This window comes from Lipophrys pholis (assembly GCF_963383615.2).
Source record: "Lipophrys pholis genome assembly, chromosome: 8".
NCBI classification, from domain to species: Eukaryota; Metazoa; Chordata; class Actinopteri; order Blenniiformes; family Blenniidae; genus Lipophrys; species Lipophrys pholis.
The window spans coordinates 19,006,229-19,030,462 of record NC_137630.1 but is presented as its reverse complement, the minus strand read 5'-3'; the positions used below and the strand labels follow the sequence as shown (position 1 = coordinate 19,030,462).

At 39.6% G+C, this 24,234-nt stretch overlaps 2 protein-coding genes across 2 annotated transcripts in view; both read left to right on the top strand.

Moving 5' to 3' along the window:
* The first annotated feature begins 825 nt into the window (after positions 1 to 825).
* Positions 826 to 24,234, top strand: part of LOC308113030 (uncharacterized protein) — a 34,104-nt gene continuing 10,695 nt past the window's right edge. The window contains exons 1-2 of the mRNA XM_080468925.1: positions 826 to 918; positions 1,256 to 1,411. The gene's annotated coding sequence lies outside the window, so the exon portion shown is untranslated. The remainder of the gene's footprint in view (positions 919 to 1,255; positions 1,412 to 24,234) is intronic.
* Positions 8,934 to 10,966, top strand: LOC308112834 (antileukoproteinase-like). Its single transcript, XM_080468597.1, has 4 exons — positions 8,934 to 9,045; positions 9,130 to 9,276; positions 9,591 to 9,728; positions 10,658 to 10,966. Exons 1-4 carry the CDS (start codon positions 8,961 to 8,963, stop codon positions 10,672 to 10,674), a joined length of 387 nt encoding a protein of 128 aa, XP_080324723.1. The 5' UTR covers positions 8,934 to 8,960; the 3' UTR covers positions 10,675 to 10,966.

The window sequence follows — 24,234 nt, the reverse complement described above, 5'->3', positions numbered from 1 at the left end:
ATTCATGAAGAGAGTTGAATAGGAAGTCTATACCACCCTGCCCACATTTTTGACAAGTTTCGCAAAACAATTGTTCTCTTCCTGACCAATGGGATGATGATTGTGACTATAAATTCCCCCCTCTGTCCATCAGCCCAGACATTGGAGAGAAACACCTGGGAGGAGATCAACTTCTGTCTTTTTCAACCCCGGCTAGAACCACAAACAGGTACAGAGCACATCTTAATCCAGGGGTCGACGATAAATGTTGTTTTGTTCAGTTGCTCACTGTCACAGGCTCAATTGGAAGAACTGTGAAGAGAACAGGGGCAGTTTGGATTCAGTAGTGATTCTGAAAAGATTGATGAAGGTTCTTCGACTCAGAATTGAACATTCATAGTGTTCAATGACGAACAATTGAGAATGTTTTTTGTTTTGTTGGTGATGATGACAAGCTCTCTCTCGCCTCAAGTCCATCCATCCATCCATTTTCTCCTGCTTAGTCTTTTCCGGGTCGCGGGGATGGTGGTCTGAGCACTGTCACCCAGATCACATTGCACCGATTATCACCTCAACTGACAATTCAAATATTACAGTTCTCTAACTGATCTCTGAAGATGTGCATGTGATATGCCTTTGTCAGTGTCAACTATTCATAAAAGAGTTGCAAGAACCGAAGCAAATCATAATATGTAAACTGTCTTTATTGCTGCAAAGTACTGCGTAACAAAATAATGGTAGGGTCAGGAGTAATGTAATATGAAGCAGATCAAACCTCTGACTGAACTACTTTGCAACTGCATGTAAGTACAGAGATTTTTTTTCCAAACAGCCATCGTTTCTTTGTGTGCAGGAAGTGAAGACATGGAGGGACGCCTGTCTGCAGTCTGTGCATTGATCCTGGTTCTGGGTGCAGTTGGGCAGTCAGATGCACATTCAGTTGGATTGATTGGAAGTAAGTTTGTCTTACACTCTATAAACCAGCAGAGATCATTTTTTGTATATTTTTGCTGTTGTGTTGTTTCCTATATAAGCCTCAATTGAATTCAATGGCAGCAACACATATTATAAAAGTTAAGGTGGTAAGATGGAATTGAAGGTAAAAGGCTATCTGCTTTTAGTTTCAATGTCTATGTTCTACTTGTTTCAGGCTGTTTTATCTTTTCTTTGGCTAAACTTTCCTGAGGATGTTCTTTTAAATCTCAATCGTGTGTGTTGCCATTTTATTTGTCTTATTTCCACCTCATTGAACATGATGATTTCTCTTTCCTTTCAGATCACCCTGGGGTGTGCCCTCCCCCACAATATGCCAACAACCTAGAGTTCTGTGCCAGAGCGACTTTTGCTGTGTGCTTCATTGACAGTCAGTGCAAAAATCATGAGAAATGCTGCGACAATGGATGTGCACATGTGTGCACGCCAGTGATAAGAGGTAAGATGGAAATAAAGTGACATCATTCAATATACCTCTTCCTATTGAGTTTTGTTGTTTGTTTGTTTGTTTTTTTTCCTGGTACAAAGTCAAGTATGAGGTCGGTAACTTGAATAATCAAAAATCTAAATTGGATCATTATTTTTCAGTTCCTTGTCCAAGTGTCTTTAAGCTGCTTTTTGTTTTTCAGGATTCTGGCTTGTCTTGCAATTTCAACATTTTTCCTCGTCAGATTCTCGTTTGCATATATGCCCTGTGCCCCTCAAGTAAATAATGCCAACAAAACAAATTGGAATATTATTCAGATGAATCTATTCAATTTAATACGACCCTAGGCCAGCACTTCCCACCCTATTTTTTGAGGGACCCGCATGTTCTCCTCAGTTGACTTAAGTGACCCGTCCTCATTCTACTCGCTGAATATATCCAGATTGGGAGATTTATAAGAAAAGCTAATCTTTAATTTCGTCAGATAATTTCTGATTGTGACCATTTAAGAATTGTCTTATTTGGGTTTTTTTTTCAATCATATTAAACGCTCCAATACGTTTCCTCTGGAAAGCCAGCGTACTTCATGAAAGATCGGTTTGTTGATTGAGCCAGCGTTGATAAAGTTCATTATTCGTACCTCAGTCTTTGAGGTTTTCACAGACGTTTGCTTGCCAGCTTGTGTCTGTCTTCTCTTTAAATCATCTGTTGAAGCCTTTATTTTTCCCCGTCATCACGACGACTCCATCTGTGCAGCATGCAAACAAATTCTGATAGATAACCAAATTTGCTATAGTTAATTTGTTATGAATTCTTTATGCAATGTAGTAAATGCCATAATGTGATAAGAAACATGGTTACTGCTGACTGGAAGTTATGGTTGCTCTCTGGTATGTGATTCAATTAAGTTCTGAGCACTGTTCTCAAACTGTTGCACATCTTCAACCATCATTTATACTACAAGTAATTGACGAGTCATTCAATATTTCCCAATTTCTACCACATTACTGTTTGAATCCAACTTTTCACCATCTCTGATGGCAAGGTTATTGGTCCCTTTTTTCACTTTTGCACTCATTATCTTTTTGCGTGTTTTCATTTGAGCAGCTCTAAACTTTTTGGTGAAATGTTTTGATTTCAATAGGAGACTCTTCATCACAATATGAAACAGTAACAAATTGTCAGATTGTTTCATAACGTTGCACATTTTTATTTTATGTTTTTCACTTCAGCCAAGCCAGGACATTGCTACCCCTTTGTCTTGTATGAGTCTTTGGAATGTCCCAGACTCAGTCCATGCTCTAATGACTTTGACTGCCCCAGAAACTGGAAGTGCTGCAGGAATCACTGTGGACAAGTGTGTATTCCACCATATGGAAGTGAGTTATCATTATAAAATACTTTTTTTTTTTCAAACCCTTATCTTGTAGTTTTGGAACTTTTTTAATTGAATGAGTTGTCTTTCTTCTCTTTTTTATAGTCAACTGAAATGGTTGATGTCTGTGAAAGAAGGTTGAAGGTGAAAAAGGTTCAGAAGAAAAGAAATTCAGCCGGACAACTGGCTGCCCTCCCTACAGTGAGCCATGCTGAGTCAACAATCTTCAACCACACAGAATTCTACATTCTTTGGTGCACTGTCTGGTCTTCTTTAATGCTAAACTACCAAAAAGAAAAAAAAAGAACAAAGCCATATATTGTCTGATATCTATGATAAATTTGATCTTTATATGATTAATTCTTTTTGTCAAGAAAGGTATGGTGACTGACACTGTCTGAATATCATCCTTATCAGCAAATAAAAATAAACTATTACATAACAAAGTGCTCTGTGTTTGTCATTTATATTCACAATAACATCAATATTATAGATACATTTATATTCACAATACTGAACAACGATATTAGGTCAGGTATATATTGTTTTGTTTTGGAGACTTTCCTAACATAAAGAGGTAGACCTTAATTACAGTCATGTGATCGATTGAATCTTTTTGTTTTTGTTATGCACTTATCAATACATACACTGAGTGTGGCAGCATTGAAAAAAGGTTCAAACCTGAATACACTGCTTGCTGCATGATAGTACAGCTTCAAAATAAAACTAAAATATTTGTCAATGTGGGTGGTCTGCATAGTACCATCTTGTCAGCCTTTCCTCGTGGCTGAGATGTGTTTCATCACCAGGTTTTTGTGTTGCTGCACATGACTACCTTTTTATCAAAGAATACAGTTAAGCAGAACCATCTGAACACCCTGTTCATTAGATATAACGCACCATAAATGTAACAAATGCGTCTGAAGTCCAGTTTAATACAAGATGCTGCAACATGTAAGTAAGAAAAGACATCTACAAGATAAACATCTAAAATGTTGCAAATATCCCAATGAATCTTAAGATCAGAAGGAAGCATTGGTTTGTGTAGTTTAGTTTACTTGTTTGTAATATTCAATGTGAGCAGCATTTTTTTTAAGATCAAAATAAAATGTGATCTGAATTAACTGGGATCATTGTAGTTTACCTAGTATGTGAAAATGGCCCATACCAAAAAATTCAATACCCATAACAGTCAGAAAAAGCCACACAAGTAACTTATTGAATTACTAGCTCGAGACAAACAGGACTAAGTGATCAGAATTTAGGAATATGTCAGGTGCTCTGTCAGAAATACAAGTTCATCAAACATTTGATTTTAGTTATGTCTCCTGCTGTGAAGAAAGCACACTGCAGATGCACTTATGATGGGGATGCATAATTAATTCTTTGACAGCTCTGAGAAGAGAGAAAATGATGTTTCCTCTGGTGGATCAGAGAGTTTGAACATACAGTTAGAGAGTGAGGCAGTGATGACACCACTCTCTCAGAGGACTTGACCGGTGAAGCAAAGCTGTTTTTTTGCCAAAATGTGCCAAAGTTTTGTACATTTTTCCATTGAACTCATGCCTGCGCTTTCGTAGTGAAATTATATCCTCCACAGCTTTGGTTGTTGGCTTGACAGCAACTCAGGGAGAGACACTGCATCATATAGGCTAAATTCATTCATTCATTCATTCATTAACCTTTATTTAACCAGGAAAGAAACAACATTGAGATTGAGATCTCTTTTACAAGGGTGACCTGGCCAAGAGGTCCACAGCACACAACACGTCAATAAATTTACGACAAATAAAACTGAATTAACATAATACAATAGTTAAAGTGCAATAGTGCAGAGATCCATAAAGTAAATTTAGATGATAAAATGCAGATTTTAAGGCAAATAAAAATAGAATAAAGTGCAATAAAAGTTTAAGATAATTATTAAACAGTAAAAATGTTCAATAGGCATATTGATCAACAGTAGAGCAATGATGAAGAGATAAATAAATCCAACTGTTTTGTTATTACCATAAAACAGTGTATTTACACAATATATTAGTATGCCATACTATATGTATGTCTTTGTTAAAAAGCATAAAACAAAATATTTCAGCATGAAAACTCATATTTTCTGAGTGTGAAAATTGATTATGATTATTGCAGCTGAACAATAAATGCACTCGAAGCCCACGGGAGACCCATCCAAGATGGTGGCTCTAATAGGCAGTGTCTCCGTATATTGTTTTGTCTATGGCTGTGAGCCCAACAAGCTCAAACAGCCTCCAAAGCTGCTTCTTTGTAGAGAAGGATCACACTGACACCGACTGGACACAGTGAGAACGGCAAGTTATGTGTCGCAGCTGAATATAGCAGTAGGAGCACCTTTATGAATGGACTCTACTGTGTATTTTACGACTATTAATTTGATGATCATAATCTGTGAAACATCAATATTTAATCAAATATTTTGAATGAGAGACTCGTGGAATGTCTGGTAAGTTGTACATTTTCCAGAAAGATGCCAGGAATAATTTGGAGAATCAAAACCAACAGATCACTGGCAGAGTTAGAAACTTTTTCACATTCATGGGCCACTTTATTAGGTACACCTTGCTAGTACCGGGTTGGACCCCCTTTTGCCTTCAGAACTGCTTTAATCCTTCGTGGCATAGATTCAACAAGGTACTAGAAACATTCTTCAGAGAGTTTGGTCCATATTGACATGAGAGCATCTCGCAGTTGCTGCAGATTTGTCGGCTGCACATCCATGATGTGAATCTCCCGTTCCACCACATCCCAAAGGTGCTCTATTGGATTGAGATCTGGTGACTGTGGAGGCCATTTGAGTTCAGTAAACTCATTGTCATGTTCAAGAAACCAGTCTGAGATGATTCGCGCTTTATGACACGGTGCGTTATCCTGCTGGAAGTAGCCATCAGAAGATGGGTACACTGTGGTCATAAAGGGATGGACATGGTCAGCAACAATACTCAGTAGCAATTGAGCATCGTGTCAACGCCACAGCCAACCTAAGGGGCCCAAAGTGTGCCAAGAAAATATCCCCCACACCATTACACCACCACCACCAGCCTGAACCGTTGATACAAGGCAGGATGGATCCATGCTTTCATGTTGTTGACGCCAAATTCTGACCCGACCATCCGAATGTCGCAGCAGAAATTGAGACTCATCAGACCAGGCAACGTTTTTCCAATCTCTATTGTCCAATTTTGGTGAGCCTGTGCAAATTGTAGCCTCAGTTTCCTGTTCTTAGCTGACAGGAGTGTGGTCTTCTGCTGCTGTAGCCCATCCGCCTCAAGGTTCCACGTGTTGTGCGTTCAGAGATGGTCTTCTGCATACCTCGGTTGTAACGAGTGGCTATTTGAGTTACTGTTGCCTTTCTATCAGCTCAAACCAGTCTGGCCATTCTCCTCTGACCTCTGGCATCACCAAGGTATTTGTGCCCACAGAACTGCCGCTCACTGGATTTTTTCTCTTTTTCGGACCATTCTCTGTAAACCCTAGACATGGTTGTGCGTGAAAATCCCAGTAGATCAGCAGTTTCTGAAATACTCAAACCAGCCCGTCTGGCACAAACAGCCATTTTACATTCAAAGTCACTTAAATCACCTTTCTTCCCCATTCTGATGCTCGGTTTGAACTGCAGCAGATCGTCTTGACCATGTCTACATGTCTCAATGCATTGAGTTGCTGCCATGTGATTGGCTGATTAGAAATTTGCGTTAACGAGCAAGTGTACCTAATAAAGTGGCCAGTGAGTGTATACTACCAGTCCAACATAATCCACTGCAAATTCTGGTGAATATGCATATCTTTTTCTCTTTTGAAATGATTCCAGCATGTTTGTCAGTCATTTGTTTGTGTGTTTGTTTGTTTGACTGTTTATTTTGTTGTAAATGTTGTGTGTATTCATTACAAATGATATTATTGTCTATATTTCTTTTTAATAAAGTCTTATTTCATTGTATCTTATTTGTGAAAAAGTTCCTCAGCACTGCTTTCTCTTGGTTATTCACAATGGATATTAACATATCCCATTGTAACAACACATACACAAAGTCATGAAAGAAGTATGGATTAGTGATATTGTCCAACACAATAAGATCACTTAGAGCACAACATGTTATGTGACAGCTGTTTGGATTGCTATGTGTTGTACTGAGTGACAAAGTCATGAAAGAAGTATGGATTAGGGATATTGTCCAACACAATAAGATCACTTAGAGCACAACATGTTATGTGACAGCTGTTTGGATTGCTATGTGTTGTACTGAGTGGCTACTCCTTTCCTGAACACTCTGGCCTCACTGATAAAACTAAACCTATTTCAATATGTGTTTTTGCAATCTTGTTTTCATTCAACCAAGGCAAAACACAAAATCTTTTTTTTTCTGATAAGTTGAAAGTGACTTACCCGACAGAGACCTAACATTTTGTTACAGTGTACAGTGAACCTAACCAGATTCAGACTAAGGAAGATGCCCAACTAAAGTCAGATTAGAGTAGTAATAATAATAATAATATTATTATTTTGTTTATGAGCACCTTTTCGGACACCCAAGGTCATTGTTACAAATAACATATTAAAATACAGTTAAAACATATTAATAGCAACAAAAACAAAAAACATGCAGGCATTTACAGCAGACTGACTATGTTTAAAATGAATATGCTTGTTTAAAAAAGTGAATGTTAAGATGGGATTTAGAAGTGTCAAGCTATTGGATGCTGGGTGGGAGTGAGTTCTAGAGGTGGGGGGTCGAGCGGCTGAAGGTTCTGGACTCCGCGGTGGTCATGAGGTCGTAGAGTGAGACTGAGAGAGGAGGCAGATCGGAGAGTGAGACAGGGTTGGTAGGTAGTTGTGGAGGAGGTCAGAGAGGTATGGAGGAATATGTTATTGAATTGTCAGCCAGTGGAGTTTATGGAGAACTGGGCTCATGCGATGGATAGAAGGAGTTCGGGTCATGATTCAGGCAGCAGCATTTTGGACCAGTTGGTGCTTTTGACTAGATTTGAACGCTAGACAGAAAGGAGTCGCAGTAGTCCAGGCGGGAGGTGACCAGGGTGTGGACTATTGTGGTGGTGCTGCTGGGTGAGAGGATGTCGAAGATGACCCCCAGATTCTATTGTATTTCACTCGTATGTTAGACAAAGCGACATGGGGTTTGTGTCATTCATGGTCCACCTTTGAAGGATACCGGCTATGAACTTTATGTGTAATTACTCATCTATCCGACTGAGCTCCAGGGACAGTGGGGAGGAGGTGTTGCCGAGTCCTTGACTGGGACAGAAGCATCGTTCTTATTACCTGGATGATCTGGAGTAAAGGATCATATGTGGGTGTAGAGATATAGGCTTGCTCCCTGTCTGCACTGCTGTCCTTGGTGCCTATCACTTCACTCCTATCACCATGCTGGCACCATTTCAGCCAGTTATCCCGAGGCCATGACGTAAGTTGGCACTGAGCAATCTGGATCCGGTGATATTTGAATGAAGCGGTGGTCCTTACAGTTCCCCAAAAAATTTGAAGTTGGTTGATAAACTTTACCCTACTGATGAAGCATGCTGAAGTCAGTGACATGTCCAAGGCAAAAAGGTTGAGAGAAAGATTCAATTGTTGAAATGGGGCCTAAAATGAAAACATTTTCTGACTGACAGTCCCTCAGTTTCTCCATCAGAACTGGATCAGTCCCTTTTGAGGACCTCTGGACCAGTTACTCTGTGTGTGTGTGTGTGTGTGTGTGTGTGTGTGTGTGTGTGTGTGTGTGTGTGTGTGTGTGTGTGTGTGTGTGTGTGTGTGTGTGTGTGTGTGTGTGTGTGTGTGTGTGTGTGTGTGTGTGTGTGTGTGTGTGTGTGTGTGTGTGTGTGTGTTGAAATAAATTATCTATTAAGTATCTATTTCCCGTGTTGCTCACATGTTCAAATCTATAAAATTGTTGATTGGTGGTTTGGATCTCTTCTGTTGGTTGACTGAGTAAAACCTTGATATAGCTTTATCCTGAAAATGTCCCCCGCAAAAATTCTATAGAAGGCGTGACATGTGTCAGAATAATATATTTATAATTGGAGAGGATGATAGGAGGAGCCGGCCAATCCTTCGACTGAACTACGCTGCAACAGTATATAAGTACAGAGATTTTTGCCCAAACAGCAGTCACATCCTTGAGTGCAGAAAGTGGAAACATGGACGGACGCCTGTCTACAGTCTGTGTATTGATCCTGATTCTGGGTGCAATTGGGCACGCCGATGCCTGGAAGCCTATACCTGGTATGTTTGTTTTGACACTCTGTCATTCAGAAATCCAAACGTGTGTTTACATCTCTGTATGTGTTTTGTTCTATGTGTTTTCAGTCAGACCTGGACAATGCCCGAACTTTCCATTTATAAAGGATAGAGTTTGTGTTCTCAATGTGAGGCCTGTGTGCGTTAAAGACTCTGACTGCCGCTCGCCTCAGAAATGTTGCCGTGATCAATGTGGACCTGTGTGTGCGACACCAGGTAAGATTTTAATAAATTGACAAAACGCGTTAAACCTTTGAGATTCTAGCCACACTGTGTGTGCATTTGGAACTGCCAAATTCGTAGAAACTTGCTATGTGAGTGAAATACATTTACCTGATGTGGCTTTGACTGTGAAGCTACTTGTACTTGTTTATGCTTTTATCCCAGACTACACTGTTTGGGAAGTTTCGTTAAACTTTCTTAGATAAGAAATTGTTGTCGGAGACTAGGCCTGACATTGATTTCAACAGAAGCAAACATTCAAAAGCTAAATATATTCTTTTACCATGCTTATTTATATTTGTCTTTAGTCAAGCCAGGACTGTGCCCCCGCCTCCCTTGGTTCAGGAAGTGTCAGGGCTGGAAGAATGAGTGCTTCAATGACTTCAACTGTCCCAGAAATCTGAAGTGCTGCAGGAAAGGATGTAAATTTGTATGCCTCAAACCAGGTAAGATGTGAATGAAATTTCAACATATTTTCAAATACTTTGTGTCGTTTACAGTTTTCTGTAATTGAGTGTTACAGTCGGATATCACTCATGTCATGAATAGGAAAAGTTTGAGTTGTTGTGTCACCTTGACCTTCAAATGAACATTCCTTATCTTCATAAGGAGCCGGCCTTATTTCACAGTGTCCAGCTTTCACACCAGTCCAGAATGCAATGTCTGAGGAGGGTAAAGGTAAAATGCTGAATGAAAATGTAGCCCTGGCAGCATGGGCCATGCATGTTAGAGGCAAACGTGGATCATTTTTTTTATATGAGGTATTGCAAAATGTTTTATGAATAACCAAAATTAAAATTCTACTTGTATTGTTCTTCAGAAACAATTATCACGATACAAAGCATTGAATTCATGTGCTCATTTGAAATATACACCAACCAAAGTATATTATTAGTTCCTGTAATGTTCTATACATTATACCACCTGCCGTAGCTCATTGGTTTAATTTGGGTTATATCTGGGATATATTTGGATTTTTGTTAAATGTGGAGACCGAGTTCAGGCAGAGGTGGCCTAAAGGTGAGGAGAGTGAGATTGTGATTGGACGTTCAAATCCCCCTGCTGACAATTGCCAGAGCAAGACCCTTGACCTCTGTTGCTTCAGGGCACCATGGTAGCTTTCAGTGTTGTTGTTTTGTTTTTTTTAATCACTATTTTTACAACTCTTTTGTACCATAATGCTTATGTACTTTTTGCCCCAAATATGAAATGAAACATGTGGCTACTTCTAATCAAAAACTACGTTCACTCTCCAGAGAGTGATGGTGTACTGATTGCTATTCTAGGCACTCATCTCAAATTGCTTGTCTGTATTTTGTTTCTTTTTTCAAATTGCTTTTGTTACTTGCTTCTGTTTGTTTTTCTTTTATTCTAGTCTATTATCGGGGTTGATCTCCGTCAAAGAGGGTTTGAAGTTGAAAAAGATTCAGAAGAAAAGAAATTCGCCAGGACAACTGGCTGCCATCACTGCAGGGAGCCCTGCTGATTCAACAATCTTCAACCGCACAGAATTCTCCATCCTTGGGGGCAATTTCTGTACTTTTGTTTTAATGCTTAAGTGTCAGTATAATTGGAATAAGTAAAATATCTTCTGATGATATTGTCAAATAATTGCATTGTAAGCATTGCCAGAGTCTCTGAATCTGTTCCTTGTTCGCAAATAAAATGAACAATTGCATAACACAGTGCTCTGTTTTTGTCGTTCATATTCATAGTCACATCAATATTATACAAGAATTCATATTGACAATATAGGCATATGCATTAGTTAAAGTGTTTGCACTACTGTATTACAAGCAGCATTACTTCTAGCTGGTGATCCTTTTTTCAGAAATGAACTATTTTAGTCAAGATCTTGTTCTTGTGTTTCAGCTTCAAAAAACCCTTTCCAGCCTCTTCACTGCAGTTATAGGGTTGCTGAGCACTTGAAACAGGTTTCAACACACACATGACATACATCAGCTAAACTCTGGAAAGTAAAAGGGCATTTTTTCAAGGGTTTGAAATATCTGATTGGAGACATACAGAGACTCAGTAGCATGCTCTCATGGCATGATATGCCAACACAGTCCAAACAATTGAATAAATACAATTATTTAATTAATTTGTTTATTATATATATTTTTCTTTCCATGATGACAAGCGAGGTTCACCGTCCTCTGCCTGTAATGATTATGTGTCACTGGAAGACATATAGTTATTTCTTCCATTTTAAAACGCCTTGGCAGTTTTGAAGACATTAAGCGCTGGATGGTCTGGAACATTGTAATCTTAAACACCAACAAATCAGAGGTGATAATATTGGGTTGTAGCACTGTGAACTGTGTCAATCCCACAATAAAAAAAACCTTGGAGTCACATTTATTTCAAACAAACCTTGACAGTGTCATCAAGGATGCGATAAAATTAAGAATTTTTAACGTGATGCAGTTCTTGATTATTAGCATTTGGAATCAGTAACCCATCCTTTTATAACCGTGTGTTACGCTGGATTACTGCATTGCACTTTATGTTGAGGTTAGTGGGTCCTCTGTCACTCGTCTTCAGCTGGTCCAAAATGCTGCTTCATGTCTTTCAACTGGAAATCGTAAGCATAACATGGCAACATCTCACTTGTTTTAGCCTCATTTCACTGACTGACTGTGTGTTTGGCTTGGCTTGGCTTGGAGCTGCAGCTTGGATCTAAAGATGTTCTCAGATAACAATGTGAAACTTTACAGATCACTGCAGGTCAGCACTGCCAATGCCCAGCTGTTTATCATTTGTCCAATGCTGCCAGTCAGGAAAGGAGTGGAGAGATTTAGCAGGTTGTTTGCACTGAGCTGCTGGCTTTAGTCTCCTAAAAACTTAGATCAAATACATTTTATTGATAATTTCAACTTTTTGTGGGACCACAGACACTTTTTCAAAGCAGATGCACTTTGTTTAAACACATCAGGGATGAAATGGTTTAGCTCAATTCTACTTGCATCAGTTATCTCTTCCAGCTTTCAAGGATAACCGCATGGAGACGTTGCCAATGGTAGAAGACGAAACAAAATGGGCCAAGGACTGTCAAGGACAACCATCCTACCTACCACTACAGGCCAGCCCTCACAAGAAGATGCAAGACACTAGAGGCACAGGTTTGAAACCCCAGCACACGCTACACTAATGACTTGGGAAAATCTGCCTCCTTCACACCACTCTCACAGCTCCCCAAATTCCACACTCTCCACAAATCTTCTCACTCATAGCCCCTAAACCATATCTGCCACACAGCAGAGTGCCCTTTATCCCGCCACAACTGAAAACACCTCTGTCTCAAAGAGAACATCAAGCGCCTCCCCTGCCCACTCAATGGAAACAGCCTCTGTTGCTCCAAAATGATAAGGGTTTGAGTGTACAAAATGTTGTGAGTACATGCTGATACAGTATATGTCAGGTCCAGGCTTGACGGAGAATGATGTGCACAATTGTTTCCAAAATAAGTCAAGGCCCTGTGCACCAGGAGCTTTTTTTTTTTTCAATCCCAGTTTGATTGATTACAGAGAAAGAGTATCCAAACAGCAAAGAGAAACTATTGTGCTGGTTATACAAATGCATCTAATTTAAAAAGCAGTTTTCTTGTCAACCAGTTCAGTTCAGTTTATTTGTGTCTTCAGAAGGCAATTTGTTTTGCTGCACATTGTAACACATAAATAAAGCATATATATGGCATACAAAAACATACATGGCCCACAACATTTAAAATTCCAAGAAGGAGGGATTACACAGTGTTGCTGAAACACCATCAGTAGCAGCGGCTCAATATGGTCAAATATACTAAAATAGGTTGGCTCCAACAGTCTATCAGCCATATTTATCAGCCTGCATGACGTGACCAACTGACAGAACTGGAACTCACTGTGCACTGTTAAACTTTCCCAATTTTACTGCTCATCCTTATGACACTACTGTCACAGTGCACGTCTGTTCCCCCTTTTATTTTGAAGCTCACTCTGTCTCTCATTTCAGGCTGCCTGACTTCCCCTCCTCGTGCCCTGCCCTGAGTGTGTGATTGCCTTCGCCTGGTTACTGCACTTTAAGTTAGGTTTCAGTTCCGTGCCTTGTTGCCAGATCGTCTGTGTTGTTTGACCAGTCGGTCCGGTTTTTCCTCCCGTTTCAAATCTCATGGTGTTTTTGATCCTTTGTTCCCTCTGACCAAGATTCCAGTCCAGCCCTCTTTAGACTTTAGACTTTACTTTCCACTGGCTTTCAAGATTTTGACCCTTGCCTGCACGATCCTCGGCTCAGCTTCAGCGTTTCTCCTTCCCTTTCCCTTTAAAACTAAATAAAGAGACACCATCTCGCAACCTGCTGTGTCCATCTTTTGAGTCCACGCTTCACATGTGACAACTACTTAGTGCATTAGTTTTGTGCTCAGGTTATCAAACGAAGCCAGAGCTCTGGTTTTTAACCGCTGTGACTAAAGGATGCATCACAACCCCCTGAATTAAGAAAAGTTTTCAACTTCTCATCTTGATTGAAATAAAATGGTGTTCCAGCAAAAAACAGGTGTGTGATGCAATTACAACAGTTAAATTTCTTTACATTGATCCTCTTACCTGTCGTTATAAATGAATGCAGTTGATAAACAGCTAAAACACTGACAGACTTAAAATACATTTAAAGAGCAGTTTTCCACTTATGCACAGTTGATTTATTTTTTTATTTTTTCTTTCTTTCCCTTCTACTGTTCGGTATTATGAATAACGATATTATGTGGTTGAGAGCCTTCCGGTGTCAGAACAGTTTTTGCTCTTGCAACAGGAAGAGACTTGGAATCTCCTGTTGCTGCCTTTATTATGCACAGTTGTTATGTATCAGCCCCCTTCCCACAAGAAAGACAACTGGATATGCAACAGGTTTTGTTTTTTGGGGGGGGGGGGGGGGGTTCTCCTATTTTCAAAGTATGATTTATTTTTTTATTGTCATGATCATGTAAATACGTTTTGTGGGACTTATGTTTTTTTTGTAAGGTGGTCAAATGATTTAAAATGTATTAAGATACATATAGAGGACGACAGGCTTTTCATGAAGTTTCCAGCATATCTTTATATAACAGCCTACATCAGCTCAGTTATACCCTAGTGATACCTAGTGGCACTACACTCACACCCACTGGCAACTAATTGACACCGTGGCATTTCCTGTGACGTATAATGGCTCTCTACTGACAACCAGTGCTGTGTTGGATTTGAATCCCACCTGTTTATAAAAGAAATATATGCTTTAAATCACACTTTATGCACTTTGCCAGCTTTTGCATGGGTTCATTACGAGTGAAATATTATAACACTATGTGAGTGTCAGCAGTCAATCCAAAGGAGAAGAAATAGAAACAAACAAGGCAGCTTTCTTTCTTTCTTTCTTTCTTTCATGATTAAAATGAGAAAATCACCAAGACAAAACAAAGTAAAATCAAAAAATGTCAAATATTAAAACAGAAAATCATAAAAAATAACAGCTGAAGCACACACCAATCAAAGATATAATTCCACATAGAATAAAGAGGCGTAAATGGCTCGTAACATAACAGAAGACCTTGGATGTATTTTGGGTCTAAACCAGTCAGAGTTTGTAGACCAGTAATGAAACAGTTGATAGGCAAAAACTTTCTTCTTTTTTTTAACAATGCTTACAAATAACAGTAAAAAATGGAGAAAGGACATCAGATAGAGTTTTTGTAATTATAATGGATCCTTATAAGGTCCCCTGCATATGATTACAATGTCACAAGGCTCCAACTGAACATGAAGATGACGTGACCATGGCTCCAGCCTGGTCTTTTGTACCAGGAGCTTTTACAGGATAACTTAGATTATAGCTTTTACGTAAGTAAAAACCCTGCCCCATTGTGCATCAGCTAGTCATCTCAGAATAATAGAAGGCTGTCATTAGTTAGGTTTGAACTATTTATTATTTTTTTTAATCTTCATTGCACTAAGGTTTTTAGAAAAGAAGTCATCTGAATGTAATTAATAATCACTGAATGTCTCAAATACTTCCCTGTTTGAACCAAACAGGATTTTCACACTTCAGTTCCAGACTGAAGAACAGCTTCTGGCGAACCAACCAATTATTGTGGCGGTTGACAAACAAAAGAAGAGGGCGGGACTGATCGATTTGGCAGCGCCAGCACAAAGTGACATCAGAAAAGCTTATGTGGTTCCCCCATAGTGGTATCTGCACTCAGGGTGGTGATCCCAGAACTGTAGGAAGAGGGCTGCAGCAGACCTCAAGAACAACAACTGAAGCCTCAGTCCAGAACAACACAGTGCTAAGATCAGCTTAGATACTGCGCAGAACCCTCAAACGCCCAGACCTCTGCTCGAGGACCCGATGTATATTTGTCAAGTCAAGTCCAGTCAGCTTTATTTATAGAGCACTTTAAAACAGCTGAAGCCAAAGTGGTTCACAATTTAGACTAATAACAATAGAATAGTAGGCAATCAAACAAAAAATTAATACAATGAAAACCTAACGTGCTTGAAAAGGAGTAGGAGGAAGCATAAGCCACTGAAGTCCTATACCCTCTGTAGCTTTTCTTTTCACCAATCACATATTTGCAAACTTAAAAAACCACAAAACAAAAAAAAGCAATAAACAATGAGCTAAACAGATGAATACACAGAATGTGAAAGCACTTAATGCATATTCCACTCTTCGTCTTCCCTGTACCTGATGAACACCTTTTGTCTGGAACGCAGCTTGAACAAGTTCATGCTTGGACACTCCCTCATCAGTCTGTACCACAGTTTCACTCCACAAATGGAAGTACTAAATGTTTTTATAGTTGTGCGGGAACATGAATGTTTAGTGTATAACCTCTACACCAAACACGCAAAAAAATGTTTCAACGTTCACTGGGAGTAAGTTACTTGATGCTTTCCACATTATTTGTGCAGTTTGACAGTGAACCAGATCAGTTTGTTGTTTTCCACTTTAACAATAATAGATTTGTGTGATCTCTGTAAAGGGTGGAGTGCATGACCCCTCCGGCCCTTATCTGCAGTGTAGACAGTGCATGTAGCATAAATTTCTCCGTTTTCTTGTCAGGGATTGCAGGTGGACCCAAACGCAGTGGTACAAAAATTGAATTTAGTTAAGACATAAAAGTCCGGGGAAGTCAAAATCCCCAAAAACTGCAAAGTCCAAAAACCAAACGGGTAACACTGGGGAGCCGGGACTAGGACATGGACGAGACAGGTTGACGAAATGTACTGACACAGACAATAGAGGATGGGAGGCTGAAATACACTGGGAAGAGGTGGACACAGGTGGCACTCACACAGAGGGAGAAGGCCATTGGTTAATTGGAAACATGAGGTGAGACACACAGGGGCAGACTGAGAGACCTGACAATTCTCTCCACAGTCATATGTTGATATGACTGAACAATATAGAATGTGGAGTGAATTGTCTTCAAGAAATGATTTGCAACGCCTAATGGCTTCATGCTTTGTACATGTTTTGTACATAGTTAATGTCAGGTTTCCAGTTTATCTTTTTAATCGAGCATTACACTAAGAAACTTGATTTCATGAGTTCTCAGAACGTCAACCTCATCTATCTGTTATTGCATTAGTATTTCTTTTACAAAACACTCAAAGGATGAGTATATTTTATTTTGGTGTAGTCATTGGTGTTGCAGGTTTCATAAAGGATGACGCGTTTGAGGCCCAGTATTGACCCCTGGGTGGACGCCACAATCAATGTCCAAGCATGAAAAAGTAAAATTTCCTACTTTCACAAACTGCCTCCTATTGTTTGGATAACTTTTCACACAGTGTAAAACTCTTCCCTTGATGCCATACTGCTCCAGTTTGTTGAATAATATGTTGTGGTTGATTGTGTCAAAGGTTTTGTTTTGGTTGAGGAATATTCCAACTGTGTTTAGTTGTGATTTATAGCATTCTGGATTTCCTCAAATTAACTCATTAACACAAGTGATGTTGTTCTGCTTGCTCTGAATCCATACTGACTGCAATTTATCTTTTTCTATCAATTTGTCTAATCTGTTTCTGAATTTTTTTTTTCGAATTTCTGAAAATGGTGGTAGTGAAGCAACAGGCCTAAAGTTTATAAAGTGATATCTATCACAACTTCAGCATTTTTCTTTTTGTTTGTAAATGCATGGCTTTGGAATGGTAAGTTACAGATAAAAGTGTGTGGTTTTGGAATTCCCTCAATGACCCTTTTCACGATTCTCACAATTCTTTTTTCTATGCATTTATTTACAGTGTCAATAATTTATTTTTCTTCCACTGCTTTGGTTCGTTCCAATGACAATATCATTACAGTCCTGAGATGGAGATGGATCAGGGATTTCTTCTGCCAAGTCTGGCCCAGTACTGCTCAAACGCTTTGTTTTCATCAATGAGATATTGGGGACAATGATGTCGGCAGTAACTTTTAATGATTCTGTGTGATGACGCTTTTATTGCTTTTATATTATTTCATGATGAAAAATTCAAACCCCTGCGATAACTTATCATTTATATTTTTTTGCATTTAATTTCTGCTTTTGCGTTCTGCTTTTGATCACTTGTTATTCAACACACGTGCTATGGTAATTTCACGAATTTCTTTTTCAAGAAAACCGCAACCACAAACATCTAATCGGACGAGTGAAATATGTCAGTATACCCATCTATTTATAAGTGCAGCGTATGATAGGAGGAGCCGGCCAATCCTTCGACTGAACTACGCTGCAACAGTATATAAGTACAGAGATTTTTGCCCAAACAGCAGTCACATCCTTGAGTGCAGAAAGTGGAAACATGGACGGACGCCTGTCTATAGTCTGTGTATTGATCCTGATTCTGAGTGCAATTGGGCACGCCGATTCAGACTTGCATGTGAAGCGTCATCCTATAAAGGATTTGCTTGTTTTTACACTCTATCATACATCAACAAAGAGTAGAAATCAAAATTGTTGGTTTCATCTTTGTATGTGTTGTATTCTATCTGTTTTCAGTCAGGCCAGGAATGTGCCCAAGCTTCCACTGGCTAAAGAAAGAGATTTGTGTTCGCAATGTGAAATCCGCCTACCTTTATGACCATGAATGCCCCTGGAATCACAAATGTTGCCGCAACCACCGTAGACCTGTATGTTTGGCACCAGTCCTTGGTAAAATTTGAATAAAATGACCACCTTTTTCTGAAACACATCAAATATTTGAGATTCTAGCCACTGTGAGAGTGAATAGTTGTATGTAACTCTTGTAGTAGAGTGCTTTGAGAACTGATTTATGGCCCACGCTGATTTCGCTTCCTCTTCCTCTTCCTCTTCCTCTTCTTCTTCTTCTTCAGTCAAATCTGGAGTGTGCCCTAACCATAACTGGCACAGTAAAGTGAAGTGCCTCAAGAGGGCGCACTATCAGTGCTCTCATGACTACGATTGCCCTGCAGTACTGAAGTGTAGCTTGAATGCATGTGAACTTGGCTGCGTTAAACCAAGTGGTGAGACGCGAATGGACACAGGCACAGTCGACCTGAAACTAAGAGTTGTTGTATTTTTTCTGGGGAATAAAATGAAAAGTTCTTATTACAGCCATTATAATAAAATCATTGCCGTATACAGTATTTATCTGTATGTCTGTTTGCAAGGTTACGTCAAAAGTACTGCATGGATTTTGTCGATTTTTTTAAGACAGATAGAAGATTCCATTAAATTTTGGAGGTGACCCGGAGCCGGATTCTGGATAATGATTTGATTTTATAGGCTTTAAAGGATTATGTCAAAAATGCACGACATATTTTCACCAAATGCACGAGTCCAGGTGAACCTTTGGCAGACGTCAAAAATCTCTGATCGCTCTTGTCTACATAATGAGCTGGTCTTCTTCCACAGAGCCCATAGTTCAGAATGTACAAATGTACATTTTTCTATGACTTTTTCGCAAGAAGGGAATGAAATTGAAAGGCCCATTAGTGGATGTGGATGTCTAATGTCCTTTTCTAGGTTTTTAGTACAGATGAGTGGTTTTCAAGTGGAAACATGTAAAATATTCAGTACAATCTTCCAGATGAATGAACGACAGTGGAAATTGGATCCCAATTGCTCTGTTTGACAGTAGCAGAATTCAGAGCCACATCTTTCAGTACATTTTTCATTGTACAATGTAGTAAAGTTACCTTAAGTGATAATAGGACAGTTTTTCACATCTTAAAATGGAGACTACTGAATATTTTCATTTGATTTTTATTTAAATAGGAAGTAGGTCCAGTAAGACGAAAGCAGCTTTCCACTCTGCGTTTAGTCTGTATGACTCACTTTCACAAAGTGTGTAGTTAAAGCTTCTTTGTTAATAAATTGTTTTGGAAGACAAAAGCTGATGTTGCCTTTAAGGGAAGTAATAAGTCAAAAGGTATATTTACGGTCTTTTCTCTTTAGCCAAGCCTGGATCTTGCAATCTCATCACAGTCTTGTCGCAGATTTTAAGTGCTATAGATGCACCCATGACTATGACTGTCCTCTTACCGACACACCGTAGGTGAGATTGTGCAAACAAAAACTAGCACTCAGAGAGGACCATTAACATATTTAAATTAGCTTGACAAGTGTAATGAAATGATCCTAAAACTCAGAAGATATCAAGCCAAAGGTCATGCTGTATCTTTTCATCAACATCATGCAGTTGTTTTTTTTTACAACCATTTTGTACCTTAATGCTTGTGTGCTTGTGGCCAGAATATGAAATGAAACATGTGGCTGCCGCTCATCAAAAACTGTGTTGACTGTCTAGAGAGTGATGGTGTATCTGTTGCTATTCTGAGCGCTGATCTCAAACTGCTGGTCTGTATTTTGTTTCTTTTTTTGTAATTGCAAGAGTTGTTTTTCTTCTCTAGTCTTTCATCAGGGTTGATGTCTGTCAAAGAAGGTTGAAGGTGAAAAGGTTTCAGAGGAAAAGAAATTCTGCAGGACAACTAGTTGCCATCCCTGCAGTGAGCCCTGCTTGGGTTTCTTCAATGTTAAGCCACTAAAAAAAAAAAGACATACAGTATAGACCAAAAGTTTGGACACACCTTCTCATTCAAAGAGTTTTCTTTATTTTCATGACTATTGACATTGTAGATTCACACTGAAGGCATCAAAACTATGAATTAACACATGTGGAAATATGTACTTAACAAAAAAGTGTAAAACAACTGAAAACACGCCTTATATTCTAGGTTCTTCAAAGTAGCCACCTTTTGCTCTGATTACTGCTATGGACACACTCTGCATTCTCTTGATGAGTTTCAAGAGGTAGTCACCTGAAAGGGTTTTCACTTCACAGGTGTGCCCTGTCAGGTTTAATAAGTGGGATTTCTTGCCTTATAAATGGGGTTGGGACCATCAGTTGTGTTGTGCAGAAGTCAGGTGGATACACAGCTGATAGTCCTACTGAATAGACTGTTAGAATTGGTATTATGGCAAGAAAAAAGCAGCTAAGTAAAGAAAAACGAGTGGCCATCATTACTTTAAGAAATGAAGGTCAGTCAGTCTGAAAAATTGGGAAAACTTTGAAAGTGTCCCCAAGTGCAGTCGCTAAAACCATCAAGCGCTACAAAGAAACTGGCTCACATGAGGACCGCCCCAGGAAAGGAAGACCAAGAGTCACCTCTGCTGCGGAGGATAAGTTCATCCGAGTCACCAGCCTCAGAAATCGCAGGTTATCAGCAGCTCAGATTAGAGACCAGGTCAATGCCACACAGAGTTTTAGCAGCAGACACATCTCTAGAACAACTGTTAAGAGAAGACTGTGTGAATCAGGCCTTCATGGTAGAATAGCTGCTAGGAAACCACTGCTAAGGACAGGCAACAAGCAGAAGAGACTTGTTTGGGCTAAAGAACACAAGGAATGGACATTAGACCAGTGGAAATCTGTGCTTTGGTATGATGAGTCCAAATTTGAGATCTTTGGTTCCAACCACCGTGTCTTTGTGCGACGCAGAAAAGGTGAACGGATGGACTCTACATGCCTGGTTCCCACTGTGAAGCATGGAGGAGGAGGTGTGATGGTGTGGGGGTGCTTTGCTGGTGACACTGTTGGGGATTTATTCAAAATCGAAGGCATACTGAACCAGCATGGCTACCACAGCATCTTGCAGCGGCATGCTATTCCATCCGGTTTGCGTTTAGTTGGACCATCATTTATTTCTCAACAGGACAATGACCCCAAACACACCTCCAGGCTGTGTATGGGCTATTTGACCAAGAAGGAGCGTGATGGGGTGCTGCGCCAGATGACCTGGCCTCCACAGTCACCGGACCTGAACCCAATCGAGATGGTTTGGGGTGAGCTGGACCGCAGAGTGAAGGCAAAAGGGCCAACAAGTGCTAAGCATCTCTGGGAACTCCTTCAAGACTGTTGGAAGACCATTTCAGGTGACTACCTCTTGAAGCTCATCAAGAGAATGCCAAGAGTGTGCGAAGCAGTAATCAGAGCAAAAGGTGGCTAATTTGAAGAACCTAGAATATAAGGCGTGTTTTCAGTTGTTTCACACTTTTTTGTTACGTATATAATTCCACATGTGTTAGTTCATAGTTTTGATGCCTTCAGTGTGAATCTACAATTTTCATAGTCATGAAAATAAAGAAAACTCTTTGAATGAGAAGGTGTGTCCAAACTTTTGGTCTGTACTGTATATAATCTGACATTTTTCAAATGAATAAACTGTTTGTGCATTTCAGTACACCTTGGTAACAGGTTTGAGCAGAATTTGATCTTCATATGATAAAATCCTTTTTTGGGGAAATAATAGTTTAGTAACTAACTATCAGGAAATAAAATTAAACATGGCATAATAAAGGGCTCGGTGTTTGTCATTTATCTTAACAATCATGTCATATTATATATGAATATATATTCACAATACTGGACATATTCATTTGCTACATTTTTTGTAGTACTGTTTTAGAAGCAGTAGTGTTCATTGGGTCTATCAGGTGACCCTTTTCCCAAAAATGATGGCAGTCAAGAATTTGTTCTTGCGTTTCAGCTTCAAAAAAAGTGGTTGACCAAATCAGCTGAGTGATGAATTAACTCGTATTATTTTTTCTTACACATATATGAGTATATGAGTATGGTAGATTGAGGTAAGGTTAAAACCTGAATACACTACTGCCTGCTAGTTAGTACAGCTTTAAATAAAACTAAAATGTTTGCCAGTGTCGGTGGTCGGCATGGTGACATCATGTCATCCTTTTCTCTAAGGCGACGTTCACACCGCAGCTCTTGATGCTCAATTCAGATTTTGTGCTGGGATTTGATTTTTTATGCGTTCTCATTCACTTTACATTTTACCTCTATGCAACCTCTATCAGACTGCCATGTGAAAGTGTTCGGACCAGACGGTTTCGATCCCTAGAGCACATGCACAGAGGACCCGTTGACGATAGTAAATATGGATGCCACTCCCATAGCGCTGGTCAGCACCAGGGTTGCCAAATGTGACTCACTGTTTTCAGCCCAAACAATGTAAAACCCACACACTTCAATTAAAACCTGCCCAACTCTCAGCCTGTGTAACAATCATGTTAAAACCATAAAACTATGATATGTGCAATATGTGGAACACACCATAAACACGTAAACGCACGAAATAAACAAAGTTAAAACGTAAGAGAATTTGGCAACGCTGGTCAGTCAACAAACTCTAGACAACATGACGAGAGAAAGAAGAAGGGAGCCTGCAGCAATTTACATGAACAAAAGGAGTTGGGCCTTTACAGTTGAGAGGCGAGGTAGGAATGAAAGCAAGACTACGCCCTAAGCTGTCTTGTTGCTTTAAGATCGGTGAGGCATGTTGTTTCACCAGAATTTAGGGCGTCTCCTGACTACTTGTGTGTAACTTGTCATTGTGAAAGGTATTCTCATACCCTCACCAGCCTAGGTTAAAGTTACTTGACCAAAATCCACACGAGAAATAATAAAAAATTTAGGGTCCAGTTTTAGTTGTTTTGATGTACATCTCTAATACGCTGTCAATACCTTTCTGAAGAAAATTCATCTTTACACTTGTACAAACACATTTCTAGCTTTTAAATTTCTCAGAAAATCCTCGGGTTTGTTGACATCTTACCGTCACGGAAACTCCTGAACATTCCCAAGGCATTGTGTGATAAAGATCTTGCTTGTACACTTGATCTCGCAAGATCTCGATTCGCACTGAAAAAAACCGATTAAAGGTCAATTTGACAGCATTTAAGTCTAATCTCATGGCTTGAATACTCTTGATTTGAAAAAGTTTGGCTTTATTCTGGGTGCGTAAGTCAAGTGTTGATATTTTTGCTTGAGCTGCCGCAACGCCATCTATGATATCCCAGAAACCCATGCGGGGGGTTTTTGTTTGTTTTTTTGGGGTTTTTTGCCCTTGTCCTGTTCGGCAGCTTGGGCCAACAATATGATGTGATTGAGAGCCTTCGGAGTCAGAACAGTTTTTGCTCTTGCAACAGGGAGAGACCTGGAGTCTCCTCCTGTTGCTGCCTTTATTAGAAGTTGGCATGCCTGCCGTACACGACCGGGGGGGAACGCACAAAGAGAGAGAGAAGAGAAGAGAGAGAAGAGAAGAGAAGTGAGGGGGAGGGGGGAGGGGGGAGGGGATAACATACCCTTGTTGTGCTACATATATTATTTGCAGTTATCACACTGATCCAAATACTTTACAACTGTTATTAGATTAAACCAGTCTGAGCATCTGTATCTAGACAGTAAGAGGATTTCCTAGATTAACCAGCCTGAGCAGCTCTTTCTAGACAGTAAGATGATTTCCGAGATTAAACCAGCCTGAGCAGCTCTGTCTAGACAGTAAAATGATTTCCTAGATTAACCAGCCTGAGCAGCTCTATCTAGACAGTAAGATGATTTCCGAGATTAACCAGTCTGAGCAGCTCTATCTAGACAGTAAGATGATTTCCGAGATTAAACCAGCCTGAGCAGC